This window comes from Taeniopygia guttata, chromosome 1A, assembly GCF_048771995.1.
Source record: "Taeniopygia guttata chromosome 1A, bTaeGut7.mat, whole genome shotgun sequence".
NCBI classification, from domain to species: Eukaryota; Metazoa; Chordata; class Aves; order Passeriformes; family Estrildidae; genus Taeniopygia; species Taeniopygia guttata.
Window position 1 is genome coordinate 68,152,187 of NC_133025.1, and position 17,359 is coordinate 68,169,545.

General features: G+C 42.1%; 1 protein-coding gene across 19 annotated transcripts in view; it reads right to left on the reverse strand.

Moving 5' to 3' along the window:
- Positions 1-17,359, reverse strand: part of CALD1 (caldesmon 1) — a 176,451-nt gene that overhangs the window by 36,441 nt on the left and 122,651 nt on the right. For 2 of the 19 annotated variants that reach the window (XM_030263594.4, XM_030263593.4), the window contains exon 1: positions 12,392-12,676. The exons of 16 other annotated variants lie outside the window; for them this stretch is intronic. In XM_030263594.4, the coding sequence (XP_030119454.4) occupies positions 12,392-12,438 (47 nt within the window). In that variant the 5' untranslated portion in view covers positions 12,439-12,676. Of the gene's footprint in view, positions 1-12,391; positions 12,683-17,359 lie in introns of those variants that run through there. One more of the 19 variants, XM_030263582.4, reaches the window with a different exon arrangement.

Sequence of the window (17,359 nt, forward strand, 5' to 3'; positions counted from 1 at the left end):
TATCATGTAAGGACTAAGACTAACAAAGTTAACTCAGAGAATCACTTATTTGAGGAATGAAACATTAATATCCAAACCAATATCAGTCACATACCCTATGCCCAATCTACTCACAATCAACTTCCAGCATCTATTTGTTCACCATCCACCCTGACAAAACAAGAAATTCCTGAAACTGGAGATGGAACAAGGCATTGGTTTTCAAAGATGACAAATTTCTGAGCAGCATTGCCTTTTGCACTCCTGCAGTTTCTTCTCTTTGCAGGGTATAATGAAGAACCTTTGAAAGCCTTTGCAGGCTGTAATGAAGAGCCACAAGCCAGAACTCTACAGCAGGAGAGTGCTGGAAGGATAAAAAATTCCCAGCATCCCACGGATTGATATCAAGGCCAATGCCCACCAACAGTGCTGGAGCCACCCTGAAAGGAGTTATTTCATCTCTCACTGAAATGCTGCCATGCCTGGGGTGGGTCAGACTGTGGGCCTTGGATGGCTTCATATCCAAACCAGGGGCCTCTGATTTAGGACTGATCCTGAAATTCATTCTGGATGTGGGACAGAGATACTAAGTGGGCTGGGAAGGAGGAATGTGGGAGCTGGAATAGCAGGCTAGGTCTGTAGCACAGGAACAAGAGATTTCCCTGGACTGTGGACAGGGAGAGAGGAGACAGACTGCAGCAAATGGATCAGGAGCCTGCATCCCTGCAGTGGAGGATGGAGGAACGTTGATAGGGAAATACTGGGAGAACAGGGAAAAGGGAAATAGATCCTTCCAGGAACAGCAAGGACAGGGAATGCAGCAGGACTGGGCAAGTGGCTGTCACTAACATCCAGCCAGCTCCAGAGGGCTGTCCAGGGTTGGAAAACCAAAACCCTCCATGACTAGAGGAAGGGAAACTGTAACACAGCAGGTTGTGACTACCCAGATTACACATCACTCAGTAACCTCAGCCTAGACTGAAGTGTTCTGTGGTCTGAAACACCTACAAACAGCCAGAACCCAGGATTTTTATGCCTTGCTCCATTGAAGGTACGGGTGTTAGCATTATCTGGTCTCGGTGAAGCATCAAAACTGCTCTGTCTTTCCCAGGGGACTAGAGATTGTAATGAAATTATTATTTCTCAGAGCCAGACAGGTCCCTGAGGATGTCTGCTGCAGCTTTCAGAAATACAGCAAACACTGCGCTGACCAACAAAGTACGAGGCATGTATTTGCACACAGGGAGTCTGGAAAAATAATGTTACCAACTAATTATTCAGATAATAATAGAATAATCTTTTTTTATCCACTCTTCCCAGCACAAAACATGCACTAGGAGGACACAGCCTTAACATAGCACAGCAGACTATGGAAATAAATGCCACAAACAGGCTAGCAGATGAAATGCAAGACCAGAACACGCACCAAAACAGAGCAGACTGTGAACCCTTCTGCTAACTGAAATAAACCACTTGAGGGGAAATATGGCATTGCAAATACATCCAGTGCTACAACATGTGGTGAATGGAAAAAAAAATTAATGAAAATCAGATGTCTCAACATTTTCTGGTCCTGATTCCCCACTCACACAACTCACGGATGCTGTGCAGGTGTGGATTTTGTTTCAAGGGAAATTCATGGCTGTTTGCTTTTAACATGGGCAAGCATCTCTCTTTTTCTGAGGTGTTTAAGAAGCCTACTGTCAACGGCCAAGGTGATTAGGAGACACTTTCGGTGAGACAGCAGAGGAATTATTAGTGCAGATCCTGTCATTTGCTAACAGGATTAGGGGCAGATACATTCCATGCAGCCCTGTGAAAGCTAATCCTGATGTGTCTTTCACCTTCATGAAAGGTAAAGAACCCTTCCATAAAACAGGTCTGTACAGATCTGCAGGGTCACATACAGCACTTTGAACAGCACACTAATGTTAAAACAATTTGCAGACATCGTATAACAGCACTGTGCAAATTAAACAGCTGGAAGTTTGAAATGTAGCCATTGTAACTACACCCACATAAACACAATAAAATATCCTGGCTTTATCCTTTCAATTAGTTTTCCTTTAGATGTGCTTGTTCTTCTCATATTGCTTCATTGTAATCCTTATTCCAGAGAAGATGCTTGTAAGAAATTACCAAACTCAATATTGGAGATACTGTCTGGAAAGCTGACTGAGCTCATGAGAGGTGATTAATCACACTGCAAATACAAATCCAAAAGCCACTGTTCTTTAAAAGGGGGGGGGAGGGGGACAACCCTTTTCACAGAACTCTAGCATCCAACAAAAACCTCTTCCATTTCAAAGCCTCGCTAACAAATTATCCAAAATTTATAAGCTGTTCACAGAAGTATCCAGATAAAAACCAAGAATCATGAGGAAAAAAAAATCAACTTGCTTGCCCTAAAAGTGCCCACAGCCTGGAGACTTCCAAAGGGGCATAGGCAGCTATAAAGAGGCACCTAACACAGAAAAACTGCCCTGTGGAGATATAGGGAGAGGGTGCAATATTCAGTGTGATTTCAAGCCACAGCAGTTATTATGGCACCCTTTTTGTTGTTGCTGCTGATCATTTCAGTTTCATTCTGGAACAGCAGTTCCATACAAGAAGCCAGTCAGTAATAGCTGTTGCAAAATGCTTTACACAGGTGGGCAACAAGACAGGAAGGACAGCAAAGAGCTCCTGTGATAAGAAAGCAATGCAGCCACTGGAAACAGACTACAGGGGCAGCCAAAAGAGGATCTGATCCCAAAGGTGAGAGGAGACAAGCCCTGATCATCACCATTTCCATCACCAAGAAGCAAAGCCGCCTAACAGATTCAACTGACATTTTTACAGAGAGGGTAATCAAGAAATTCATCATTAAATATACACACCCGCAGATGTTTAAGCCAAGGCTTCTGGTATAATCCATTAGATTCCAGAAGTGAATGCAGACTGATAGCTATTTCCCCCTTCTTATTATACTAGTTCTTGGCACTTGTTAAATTCTTTCCATCAAAAGATCTTAACATGTTTTACAAATGTTAAGCAATCCTTGCAACCCTTCTGACTTCTGTGTGGTGAGTACTACGACTATTATAATGCCAGTTTATGGAATGGAAAAACAGATATATAGATGAATGTACTACTTTTAGTCTAAACAGAGCATATACGGTTCTCTTTTGGCTGCACTACTTCACATCTGCTCCAAAAACTTGTTGAAGCTACAAGGAGCTCTTCCAGCAACTTCTAAAGGGAGTTGTTGTAGGTATGTAGACTTCTTCCTCCCAGTCCCATCTCCAACAGCTGCACTGTGCTGACTTCCATGGCTGCTCCTGAAAGCACGTGAAAACCACTGACAGAATTATCCTGAGATGTCTTTTTCTGGCATACTGAATAAAGAGACATGCTCCCCTGAGCTCTCTCTGATCAAGTGATGGCCTGTCTCTCCTCTGCACTTTAAATAAAGCCTTCTGTTGCTAGGTATTTCCAAGTCAGTAGTCTACATTTTTTAAAAAGAGGTGTGCCTGCTGGGAAATAGGAAAGGAAAGGCCAAAAGCAAGTTTAGCCCAGGGCATCTTGTGGCCATGTCACTGCAAAAGCACCTCAGACTTTTCACAGGGGTCAGGAGGGCTCAGCACAGTCTGGAACCTTTTGAAGCACTTGGCTTTGAATTGAGATACACTTAAATGCCTGAAAGTATGAGAAATGGGGTTCAGGGTCATCATACTACCACTGGGAAACAAGGAGTTTTCTTGCTGCCACACCTTTCTGCTTCTCAAGCTTCAACAGGTACAGAAAGCTCAGCAGGACTTGGTGAGGTAGGACTCCCAAAAGCTAATGGAGTGAGAAAATCCCAGCTTCCTAAACTAAACCTCCAGAGAGGTTTTAGTCCTAGAGAAACTATAGGAAGTCACACAGGAATGCTTCTGTGCCCCACAGCTCTCAGTGCTCCCTCGTTGGTCCCACAGTGTCGATGGAACTGACCCAAATGTCAGCCAACCCTTCCAACACCAGCTCTTGCAGGACTTGGTCTTGATTCAAAGTCACAACTTCTCCCCTCTCACCTGGACTGCAAGACGGAGTGTTTTGGGGTGTCACTGAGACGTCTACGATATTTACACAGCAGATGATCCTCAGAAATAACACCAGAGAACAGATCTTACACTCGATCCAACCACACACTGTTCATCCCAGTATCTTCTTCCCAGTAATCCATTGTAACCATTCACAGACACACACCAAGTCTGTTGTTGAAAGGGAGATGCATTTCCATTTACCCTTTTATGAAAGTTCTCACTGAATTTAAGTCATGCAGCCTGAAAGGCACTGGGAGGGGCCAAAACCCAAGCACTGGATAGCAAATTTGCATTTAATATACTTTTGTGAAAGTACATTTGTAAAGCAAGGATTTGGCAATGTAAAATGACAAATACTTGGCACAACAAAGAATTAGGACAAGCATAAGAGAATTTGAATTCCTACTCACACAGAGTCCAACCTCTTACCACATTTCAACTGAGATCGCTGAGTAAACAAGAGTGTAGTCATTATCCATCTGAAGAAGATAACCTTTAGCAGCTACAAGGCAACAAAAAGGTCTAGGGATCATCAACACTCAATTGGAAAAGTAAATTAAGACTGCTCTTAATTCAAGCTAACATGCTGAGAGTCATGTTGCTAAACACAGGATTTCAAAGACTTCATTTGGCTCCTCTTTTGCTACAGATTCCTGCGTAAGATGCTTAAACTCCCTTGTGCTCCAGTTCACTTCTGACTAACGCTAAGAAACATTCAGTGAAAAAATCATGCATTTCAGGATCTAGAGGCCAGCACAACAGGCACTACCTGCACCCAACACAGGTGTAACTCAACCCAAACACTTGCAATCCTCTGCCAGTGAGGTGCTCTTGGATGTACTTAGGGGTGCTCAAGATGAGCAAGAGACAGACTGCCAGTGTTGGTGCATAGCTATTACCACATACAAAGAGGTTTTCTGGACATTTGACCAAAGTTTGCTCAAAATACCAGCACCCAAAATTGTTCAGGGGCAGTAAACATAGGGTTGGGTGGGAGACACTGTCTCCTACCTCAGCACTTCACAGGGTGTTGGGTGAGTTTGAAAGACAGAGAAAAATCCAGGAATTCAGGTAAGTAATTAACCCCATGGCTTTCCAAAAATGCCAAAGGACCAAATTCAGAGCTCTCAGACATGCACAAGAAAGGAATATTTGTTCTCAGCTGAATGGGCTGCAAATTATCACTAATGCACATGCAGTCATTGGGAAGATTTCACAACCATATAGATAAGGACTATAGGAACACCAAGATAGCTGTGCTACAGTATTAAGAGTTTTGTACGTTTGGTAAGCCTTGAGTAAAAGCTACATTTTCAGAGAACAATCTGCTTTGCTACTGCCTTTATGACAAATTTAACAGAGGATCAAGGAGAAAATCGGTTCTCAAACATCATCTTTGTAACTAAAGTAAAAATTTAGCTAGTTTTGGAAAGAGATGTGGCCTCTGCTAATTAGGCTTTTGGGCTTTGTGCAATCCTGAGAAAGAAAACTGCTGACATGATGTGTCTGACCACTCCTGTTCCAGGAGGAGAGAGATGACTAAGGCCAACATGCACAACACCATCTTACACCCCAGAGCACATGCCAGTGATTTTCCTCTTGCAGGACAAACAGAATCCTAAAAAAACCCTCAGGCTTCACAGAGGAAAGATGAGTGTTACACAGAATACACAGCCTAATTTAAAAATGGAATTCTTCTTTTATAGACATCAGCATGCAAGAGAATACAGTAAGGTCAGAACACATTTCATTTGGGCTTTGCAAAATAAAACACTATCAAGAGATGACTGAAAAGGAAAAATAAAAAAAGGGAGGAAAGGAAACACATGACAATGAAGAATGTCACTGTAGCTCATGGGAGCTAGAATGCCAAGAACAACTTGAAAATGACCCAAGAGACTGCAAAGGTTCCACCATGGACATGTCAGTGTGTGATGATGGTAGCACACATCATTTTTGGATGCTGAAGCCCACAGTGCATTGAGCTTGTAAGGTTCACCCATCCCAAGATCCTCTTGCTGAGTCACAAATTCCGCTAAATCAGGTGTAACAAAAGAAGTACAAACAAGCAAAAACAAACCCAAAAAACCCAAACAACAGAAACCTGTAGTAAGGAACATGCCAGGACAGCAACAGTTGTGATGTTAAAAGGTACTTCTGTAATAACATCACAGCAACTCCAGTGCGGAACGAACTGCAGATTGGAATCTGGCAAGCCAAAAACCTCCTGTTCAGAAACATGTAATATATTTTTATGCTTAAAAAGGCCTGTGGGCAATTTGGCTTCAGCAAACCAAACAGAAGCCAGAATTTTACATCCTGTACTGTCAAGTGCATTGGTCTCAAGGACACACCTCTAGGACAGGCCTCTGCATTTCCAGAAGTATCGTGGGAAGAAAAACAAATGCACATGGATGGCTTCTCCAGGGGCTGTTTTCTCAAATTTTTTTAAATGCATAGCACACCATTAGGAGATATTTCTCGATAATGTTCAGTCTGGAACCAGAAACATCTTTTTTTTTTGTTGTTCTGTAATACATCAACCTTTGCCTCGAGGACCCGCAGCAGGACCAGATCCTGCTAAAGAGAGGTATAAGGCAAATTGAAAGTGATCTGAAAAAGATTCAGAGTTCAGAGTGAAACTTCTTGCAGAGAGTTAATCCTCTCTAGTTGTAGGCCAGGTTCTGATGGAGTCAGTCTTGCTCGTGAGAAACTGAATATTTCTCATTGTTGCTTAGTCAAAGTATATGGAAAAGCAGTGGATGGAAATTAAAAAAGAAGGCAAAGTTAGCAAAGTCCCTGATCTTCAAGAGAAATGCTGGCTGATAAGGGTCTGAATACAAACAGGCATCTTGCAAAAAACCCAAAACCCTACCAATTCCTCCAAAAAGGGGTTATTTATTAAGCTTTTTGGAGTAGTCCATACCTAATGGTGTATCTGTATATTTTGCTTAATGTGAAGTGGTACATCCAACCCCTGCAACTAAAGCTGATTAGTTTCCTTTTCTGCTTTATGATAATATGATTATAATCCATTTGTCTTTCACATCCTTTCCATACAGTAAGCTAACCTCAATTATGGCAGGATATATACTCTAGGATTACTATGGTGGGGAGCAGAGATATAAAATGCTTCACAAGTGATGCCAGCAAATGTACAGTATTCAGAAGAAAATAAGTAAGAGAGAGTGACAGAGAAAACTCGGTACTAGTGATTAAGTTAACCATTATCCCTCCTACAATCAAAGAAACCCACCAGAGCACCAGGTGGATAGGAGGCAGCCACTTTACATCAGTTTCAGTCTCCTGGCGCAGCACAAAGAAATTTAGGCAGAGCCAATACTTGGCTTAGTATTCTTTTACCAAGAGATAAACAGATACTGAGAAACAAAAAACCCAAAACACCAGCTTCTGCCCTCGTTTGAAACTTTGTTCACCATAATTCAGCTTAAAAGTCAAGGAACTACATTGACTTCAGATGTGAAGCCTGTACTTAAGCCTGGGATGTGCTGCTCATCTCTGGAATTCAATATGCATGTCCAAAGCAATTGGAAGGAAAAAAACAGATGAGCAATCAACTAAACCTTGTAGCTAGTACTTTGCTTCAATAGTGGGTTTTGGAGAAGAGAGAAATTGTATCTAAATACCTTGGACTACAGTGTGATTTTTCTGACAGCTTCACAAAATGCTTAAATGCTTTAGAGGTAAAATAAACCACATGGAAAGCTGTTTTCCAATGTGCTCGCTGTTCCCCAAAAAGGTGATTACAGTGTTGCACTGCTGGACTCGCAAAAATGTCTCATTACCACATCCAGTTTGAGTGTCCGAGTGAGATTTCACAGCAACAGCTGAACACTTGTGAAAAAGAGAAGCAAGGGGGGGGGGGAAAGGCAAAAGGGGGAGTGGGGGAAGCCCTCCCTGTCTGCTCTGCAAAGGATTTGAACTGCAGAAAAGAGGAACCGTGTCAGCAAATGCCAAACCGATGCGATACCTGCCAAACTGCACCTTATCCTTCTCAATCAGCAAAAAAAAATTATCCACTGCCTGATTTCTCTTACCTCACCAGTAAAGGGCTGTTTTTTTCCCTTATTAGGACAGTCTCCATGCTGTAAAATTCCAGCTCTAATAAGTGCCTTTTACAATATGTGCTGCACATCAGCACAAAAAGAAAGCAGCTAATAAAAGTAAAGCACAGAAGGAGAATAAAAGGGCTGAGTCCTAAATTAGAAAGAATAACATCAGCTTAGCTTAGGCTCCAAAATTTGATCATAGATTTTATGAAATGGAGAATTAAAATTGGAATGGATAAATGTATGAAGGCTAACATTATACAGATATATAATTATAAACTTGGCTCTGCAGCCACTTATACATGCAAGCTGCCTTACTGAACTCAAGACTTTTTCACCACATTTAGGAGCTTTCACATCCCAAAATGAAAATCAAATAGTCAGTACATGAAAAAAGTGCAAGAAAGACTTTTTCAAAGGTTTAAAGGTTTTTTTTACAAAGTAAAATGTGGTAGAGCAAAAAGTTACAGTAAGTTGAGCCTCTATGTTTCAATTCATTTCAATGACTGGTGGAAGTGTTTTCCTTGGTTGCATTTTTAAGCGTTGGATTTAATTTACTGGACATAATTTAATTCATCTGCTTTATATGGAAATATATACACACATATATGAACTGAAAAGAGGGCCTAAAGTAATCACCAGAGAATTTCCCTGAGTTTTTCCTGTTTTACTCTGAATTGGGAACAGGGTGGATGGGGAGTGCAGGTTTGGCAGGAAAGGGGAAGGCAGGAGTATGAAGATGCAGGATAAAGCTCTGCCCCCATCCACCACTGGTTGAACACCTATGCCAACAGTGTGGCTGTGGAGGAGCTATCTGGATTTAAGACCTGCACTAACAATGAATTTTCTAGTTTTGCTGAAGCAGAAGCAAAAACCCTTGTCAGAGTGAAGTGATATGGAAAATGTTCAGGGCTTTTTTTTAGTTTTTTTTTAATTCAGCCTGGAACAAGAAAGCAAAACTTTCAATAAGTTTTTTTTCTTTTTACTTTTCCCTTTTAAAAGTAGGCCAATGGGAATCAAAAGCTTTTAAAAAATCAGAAATTTTTTATTAACAAAAGCAGCAAAGTTGCAACTCAGTAATTTATTCTGTAGAAAACGTAGAAATATTCATTTAAAAATAAAGTATTTCCTATTCTTTTAATTTACACAAAGCCAATTTCAGAAACCTGACATGAACTCATAACCAGCTCTGCTCTAAACTGTTCTGAAAGAGTACTGGCCAAAACTCTCCCATATTTTCTAGGTTTCACTAAATTTACCTTTCATCAGATGCAGTTCTCACAGCTCATTTCAGGCATTTGGATTCACAGCAAGTTCCTGGCTTGAACCAAGGCTTGCACAGGGTAAAGAATTTAGCTCAGAATTTTCATGAAGCTCTCCCAAGTCACTTGTTCTCTGACAAAACTTCAGATGCTTGATGCTCACAATCTCAACTTAAGACTGAGGTGGAAGCTCCAAACTCCACTCCAGCTTTGTGATCTGAGAGCCAATGCTTTTCTCATGCTGAAAACAACATCTTTCACTGAGGCAAGAAGGCTGCACAATCTTACACGTTTCCCTATAGACCTGTCCTTGCTCTGCCACAGAAACTCCCACCCAAAAATGTTTCAGCTCTACGTGTAGACTTGTTACTTTTGGGGAAGAGCCACTTTCAGAAATTGGGACTAGGTTTCGTTGCTTCCAAAACAGAAAAATAACCTCACTACGGGCAAACATCTTCGCATGTCTTGTTTGTAGTTACATTATTTCCTTCCTGTATTACCTCAGCAATGTAAAAAGACTTTTACAAATTAAAGGTTCAGGCCTTTGCCCACTGGGGAACAGGAACGAAGAGCATGGGCAAAAAGAGGAGATGAAGGTGAGAGCTTCAAGTGAAAATTAACAGCATCAATTTTTGGAGCAGAATTAACCAGATAACACAGTGCCAACACCACTGCTATCTGTGGAGGAGTCCTCTTAAACCCCTCTCTTCTCCTAAAAAATTAGCTGATATCAGTCTTGAACATCCAACCAAGATACAGGAAAGATAACCTACAATACAAAGAAAATGCTGAAAACTACTGAGCTTTCAACAACCAAACTGAAGCTTGAACAGAAGTTATCATTTGCTGGAAGAAAATATTCTACCTGTTGGCAAAGAGAACTTCTGCTTTCTCTAGGAACTTGCACAGTAAACAACTTTAGTGTCCAGCACAGCAAGCCAAGCCAATCCCTATACTTTTATTAAACAGACTACATGTTTTCAGGCCAACCGGAATTTCTTGGCTCCACTGAGAGCTTCTGCTTTTAATTTCTAGTGTATCAAATGCTAACAGGATTATATTCAGCTATTTAGCAATTACAAAATTTTCTACAAATACCACAAGTCCACTGAAAGCATAGAAAATAGCTTTAAACAACGCAGATGAAATGATCATATAAAGAGGCCATTAGAGGACATTTGCAAGAAGTTAACAATCACATTGTACCTCATTCAAAATAATGCAATAACAGCCTCCTCCTTTTCCCTGGAGAGTCTCCAGAGAGTGAACTTATAAGGACTTTAATACTCCTTTTCTGCTGCAATCTCCCGAGAAGCCATGAGCATTTGGAATGATTACGTTATGCCTTAGCCTGGGAAGGGCAGTATTTCATCATGTATTTCTCTGAGCAATGCTTTGAAGAAGCCTTTGTGGGTAATGCTAAAGGTGTCTTCCCTCTTTTGTCCTGAGGTCATGGAGATGTTTGTTACAAGGGAATAAATCAGTTTCCAAGTTCTGGCCACACATTTGATTTCTCTTCAGAGTCCTTGCCAAAGAGAACTTTGCTTTTCTTCACCAAGCATGCTACTGTGAGTCTTGACAAAAGAAACCCATGTCTGGTTTTCAAGGTGTGTCTGCTTTTGTTAGAAGCTGTTACAGGACCCAGGACTCTCAAGATACACGAAAACAACACTGCATAGCTACCCATACTTCAAGAGAAAAGGATTGTTTCCACTAAGGTGTAACTTCACTGATTTTAGTGAACTCACTTCACACTCAAGCTAAGGTTTTGCTCCAGGTTTTACTCCCCCAACACATCAGATATGCCAAGTATAAAGGCAGCACACTGCTGGTTCCCTCTCCTGCTCAAAAGGGACTGGAGGAAAATACCTCCCAGCAAGGATATCCAATGGCCCCCAGTATTTTAAAGAAAACAGCCAGACCCTGACACCTCACTAAACCAGGTCCAGAACAGACTAGAAAAGATCTCAAGGTCACCTCAGAGGTCCAGCCTGCACTCAGGGCCAGCTCCCCATATCAGATATCACAAGTCAATGTTTTCATCACTTATATAATCACTGAAGTGTCCAAATCTCACCCACTCTGCCCCTTCCCTCCCTTGCTTTCCCCTTGCACTGAGTGCAGAGAAACTGGTGCTCCCGCATGACTGCTCCCTGTTCCCATGCAGAAGTATGGGAGGGCTGGCTACTGTGGCTTGCGGCTGTATTTCACCACAGAACAACACACAAAAAATTGTCATCTGACATGCTCTTAGTTAAATTACTATTTATTTACCCAGTTTCTGAAATCACAATGAAGGATTTCAGATTCCTGGAAGGGACTTCTTGAAGGAGCTGAGTTTTGGAAATCCCAGAGCTCCCTCTCCCTCCAAGAGCACAGGATTTCATGCTGGAGACTCTAAAGAATAGGCATAGAAATCCCAATTGCTCTTCAAGACCTCTCCCAAGCTTTAAACCAAACCCTTATATAAATCACAGCAATTCAGAAACATAGCAGTGTCCTGTTCCCTACCCATCAACTTGTAAAGCAGACCAACAAAACAATACAGGACAGGACTAAAGCAGATTATATTACTGGCAATATTGCACAGGCTAATTGATTTTCTCCTTTTGCCTTGCCTTCCACATTCAGGGATGAATGTGCCACAAGGACTTTATTTACTCAGGGAATTAAGCAATCTGAGTTATGTGAAAGCTTTCACACTAACTATGAAACTTCTGCAAACTTCCCACCAACAGAACTCCAATTAGCAGCCAGTTCTCCCAACATAGCCATTTACCATGGGACAATTTGAATTCTGTAATTCAAGTAAGAGAAATTAATAAATAACAAGATTTTAGACAACAGAGCAGAATATAGCAAAAAAAAGAAGCAAAAGAACATAATCTATTGCTTATTTCCCAGTTCAACCAGCTTCCCAGCTGTTCTGTTACCCTTGCTATTCCCATCATCCCAGCACCTCCTACACAGCACCAAAAGGCTAAATGCATACAGATATAATAAACTGGCAACTCACTTGGAAAGGCTCGACAAGCTCTGCCTGCAGTATGATCTGCTGAGCATGTCTGCAGTGGCTGAATCAGTGCAAACTGCTGGCAGCTCCAGGGAGCAAATGGACGGATGATCAGGGCGTGGAATGAGATAATAAAAATGCCATTATCCTTTCAGGCATGCGAGACTCATTGGATGCTCTTTCCACCCCACAGGTTAACCATTTGGTTGGTCCTGTAGCTCCTGGAATGACTCTCTGTATTTGCCTGTTGTCAAGCTCATTATCTCTCTTGTATCCCCCTCCCCTCTGCTCTGTGACTGTACTGTATGAGATTTTTTTTTTTTTTTTTTTTTTTTTTTGCTGTATTCTCTCTAATAGATCCTCCTCATCATTGCTGGGCTCCCAGTTTCAGAAATTCCTGCAGATTCCTCAGCTGCTCAAGCTGCCTGCAAAACTCTTGCTTCCCATTTAGCTTTTGCAAGGAGGGATTCTGTTCAGGCAGCTGGTCTGAGCAGCCTCAGCACTGCACAGAGGTGCCTTTGCAAGTACTTGCTCACAGGAAAGTCACATTCCAGTCTGCTGAGAGATGAGAGGACCCAGATATAAAATAATGGTCCAGGGAACAGTCGTCCCTTTTGATAGTAAATCACTGCCTAAGCATTTTGTAGGCACTTGCATCCAGTCTAACTTGTGAAAGGTCAGGCTGGATCAGACAGCTCAAGACTGAGGGTGATTTCTAAACACAAATCCAAGGAGGTGGGGATTGCAAGCTCAACTGTAGTCAAGGTAAAACCAGCTTTTGTTTAACAACAGCATTAAAACCAGGGCTGGAGCTGAACCTGGCCTAACAGACTGTCCTCAGTGCTCTTCCATGTAATCCAGTGAGCAGAGCAGGAAATAGAAATGCAAACAGTGATTTAAATGGAGGCACCATCAGTTACGAGTTTCATATGCTTGGCTCTCATACCCTTTCCCCTCAAAGCCCAAAAATGTGAGCAAACTGAAACCACTTACTGTGCAGTCCTGCAGCTATTCCACCCCAGGCTGTGATCTTGTTACCCCTCATAAATTACAGGAGTGGGTGCGGATGGATCAGTACCCCAAAGGGAAATCTCTCCTGTGAGCTCTTCTGTCTGTGGGGAGGGATGTGTGGGTTCAGCAGGTGGCACTCTTACCTTGGAGTGAGCACCCAGGCCACCCTCTGCACAAAGCCAGGGTCAATGCTGCACGGCCAGGGAAGCATCAACGCTGACTCTGTTTTCCTCAGAGCTTTCAAGAATCCAATGGCTGCACTTTGCTCAGGGCACTGATATTAATTTCACTCTGCTTAAGTCCCATAGGCAATAATTGGATCTTCTTTCTTCCCAAAAACTCTCTCCACACTTCTGATGAGACAGATTTTTTTGTGAAAAGGTAAATCTTTATAGATAGCTGAACGATTCCCCTGTACAAGGCCTTTTTTTACACGCACACAGAAACAGGTCTGCAGTACCCCACAAAGTTGCTATTTCTTCATGCACACCTTCCGCAGACCCAGCCTTTTGTTCTAAAGTACTCTAAACCACCCATCCTTTGGTGCATAAAATATACTGGAAAAAAATATATTGGAAAGGCCAATAGTGCTGATTGCCGGGGGAGGAAAATATGAATTCCACTTCTGTGATTGCAGAGAGATCTGCAAATGAGATGAGGGTGCAGCAGGCAGACCATTGCTACATTTTTTTTTACCCAGCCCTTAAAGGAAGGTGAATATGTAAGGCAGTGTCCTTAAACACACAGGGTCCTTAAAAATACTGGTGAGAAGGGAGGCATAATTACTCTTCCTGGAAAAGGCATTTCTACTGCTGAGGAATTACAGAAGCAGAATTCGTCCCTCTGGAAGAGCATTAGTTAAACAGAGATTGTATCACTGTTCTTCGAAAAATACACATTTTAATCAGATGCCACATGTAAGAGTTGATGTTCATGAAATTCCAAACTGGGTTCCAAAGCGTCCCTACAGCTTTCTAATAGAGATCTTTATTTACTACTGTGTTACAGAATCTTTTTGTTCCAGTTGATTGTTCTACACTCTTTTCAATCCATCCTGGAATAAATTAGATTATTGCAGAGCTCACCAACAAAACTCTTTCCATTCAGGAAAAAAATAAAAAGCAAATTGACTACCCTCTAAAATACTACACTCAACCTTTTCAAAGAATAGTTCCAGATTTTTAGAAAATCTGCCTATACTGTCATGGCTGGACTTGTTGGCCATTAGAAAGAGGGGGAGTCTCTTCCACCTGTAGTAGACTCCAGAATAATTAAAAATATTCCTCTTTGGATAGTCACAAGAATCGCAGTTTTTCTTTCTTCACTTTTCTAAATATTGCTCTGATTTACAAAATTCTGGAAGAGAACTTGAGTCCAGATGAAACACAATGTGGTCAGCCCATTTTTAATTTCAAGACTTTAGCAACAAATTTCATCTACAGCACTACTGAGAAATTTCATTTGCCTATAGATTCAGCAATGAACAATGCTGGTCATGCAAGCCCATGCTCAAGGCATGTACCATCTTTGCCTGCAAATGAGGAACTGAATATAAATCAGGTGGGCAAATGCCACTTGCAAACAGTATCACATGGGTCTGTGGTATCTGTGCCAGGCATCCCTGTCAACAACTGCTCAACATGCTTTGCATGTTGGCATCCCACAAATTCATTTTTAATTTGACAGCAGCAGAGTTGTTATTACTCTTTCTTCCATCCAGAAATTGCTCCAACCATGATTTGTCACACTTGCAAAGCTCAAACAGGCAGCTCTGGACACTCAGATGTCAATCCACTGCATCAGGCGAGGAGCACGGGGCCATGTGGAGCTGGGATATCCCACAGGAGCAGCTGAGTGGGTGTCCTGGGCAGTGCCCAGGAGGCCTCACCCCAGCTGCCCTCAGAGCTGTGCCCATCATGTAGGCCATAAGGTCCATCCAGCCGAGGAAGATCTCTGGTTTAACAAGAGCTACAGGGCCATTTGACCATCCTGTTTGCAGCACAAAGGAGGGCTCAGCCGAGGCCGACCCCTGCCATGCCAAGCATTCCCATTGCTGAGGGCAACAAGGTTGGTGAGGGGCTGGGAACACAAACCCTGTGAGGAATGACTGAGGGAGGTGGCATTGTTCAGCCTGGAGAAAAGGAGACTCAGAGGTGACCTTATCACTCTCCCCAACTCCCTGAAAGGTGGTTGTAGTCAGGTGGGGTGGGTCTCTTTCACCAGGCAGCACTGACCGAACCACAGGACACAGTCTTTAGCTGCACCAAGGTAAATATAGGCTGGATGTTTGGAAGAAGTTTTTCAGATAAAGAGTAATAAAGTTCTGGAATGGCCTGCCCAGGGAGGTGGTGGAGTCACCATCCCTGGATGTGTTTAACAAAGGCTGGATGTGGCACTGGGTGCCAGGGCTTAGTTAAGGTGTTAGGGCTGGGTTGGACTCGATGATCTTGAGGGTCTCTTCCAACTCAGTCATCCTGTGAATTCAGCTGGGTGTGGATCCAGCAGCTCCCTAAGCTTACAGCAGTGCAGAACTGGCTCCCCTGAAATAAGCTGAAACACATTGTGCCATGCTTGCAACCCCTTGGAAAGGAAGTGGGAGCAGGATCTGAAGCAGCTATAGATCCTTGCACTTCATAATCCCTTTAATATTTGGAAGCCAAATGTTTGTTGTTTACTTCAGCAAGTTAACCAAGAGGGATACTTCCAGTACACTGTGGCCCTGAGGTGAAGATCTTGCATATGGAGTAGGAAGAGGCAAATCACCTCCCAGATAATCTCGAAACATTCACATGGGCATCTAAAGCACAAAAAATGATAGGGCGAGAGACATGTCTCAACCTGCATTCATGATGCTTCAGAGATCTAGGACACCAAAACCCTTAAGGAAGACACTAAAAAGAGAAAAATACTAGAGCAAACAAATGCTAACTACACTAGAGCACTTGTGAGGTGTCATTCATCCCAATGAACTCAAAGCAAAGGGCTCTAGGAGAGTGTAAGGTCATTTATTGCAGCAATGAAAGGAACTACAGGGCCTTTCCTATTTTCTGAACATTAAAAGCAGTAAAATGAGGAGGAGGAAGGAGACATGAGAGCTTTCCAGAAAGGAAATTATTACTAGGAGGTTCCAATGTCTACTCATACTAACAATAAGTATGTCCAGAGGTCATCCAGAGAGCCACTTAATATTTTGTTTGTTATTTTTACTTTAACCATTCCTGCAGGCAAGCCAGAGTTTTTGGTGAGCCGATCAAAAAAAGCCTGTGAATCTTTTTTCTTTTGCAATGACAGTGAATTTAGAACCTGACAGAGACATATGCACTGTCCAGACCATTACTTTCCAAATGTAGGTTATTCCTTTCTCTATGTATTTGTCAACAGGGAATTCACTGTGATGCTCACTGTTCTTGTCCTGTTATTCAAACACCTTCCTGTTTCTTTAGCATTTTTGTCCATGTTGAGGCAATTTTAAAACAGGCAACTTACAGAAACATAGCTGATTGGTTTCTGAGGCAGTAAATAGCTCTCCCTGCACTGCTCCTTCTCTGTGCCACAAGTCTGAAATAATCAGGCAGACTTGTAGAGAAGTTTGCAGAGCTACTGGCATTTTGCAAGAGAACAAATGTTTTTTTTATGAAAATCCATTCTAATGACATTAACATCTGCTCCTTATTTGAAGAATATTTTTAACTGTTCCCTCCCTGGGAAAATAAAAGATGTCACAGTCTCTTTCATGTTCTCACGGAGTAGACAAACTCTCCTGGTTTTTTTAAGGTCTGTTCTGAAATGCCCCAATAGAGTTCACTGCAGGGACCTCAGTGGATGCATCTCACAGGGCAAAAAGCATCTGCATTCACCAGCCTAGGAGATTTCATTCTAGGACACTGGCATATGAGCAGGGAATTTATTTCACATATGAACACTTTGTGTATTAAATCACACGCTGAAGGTAAAGTCTGG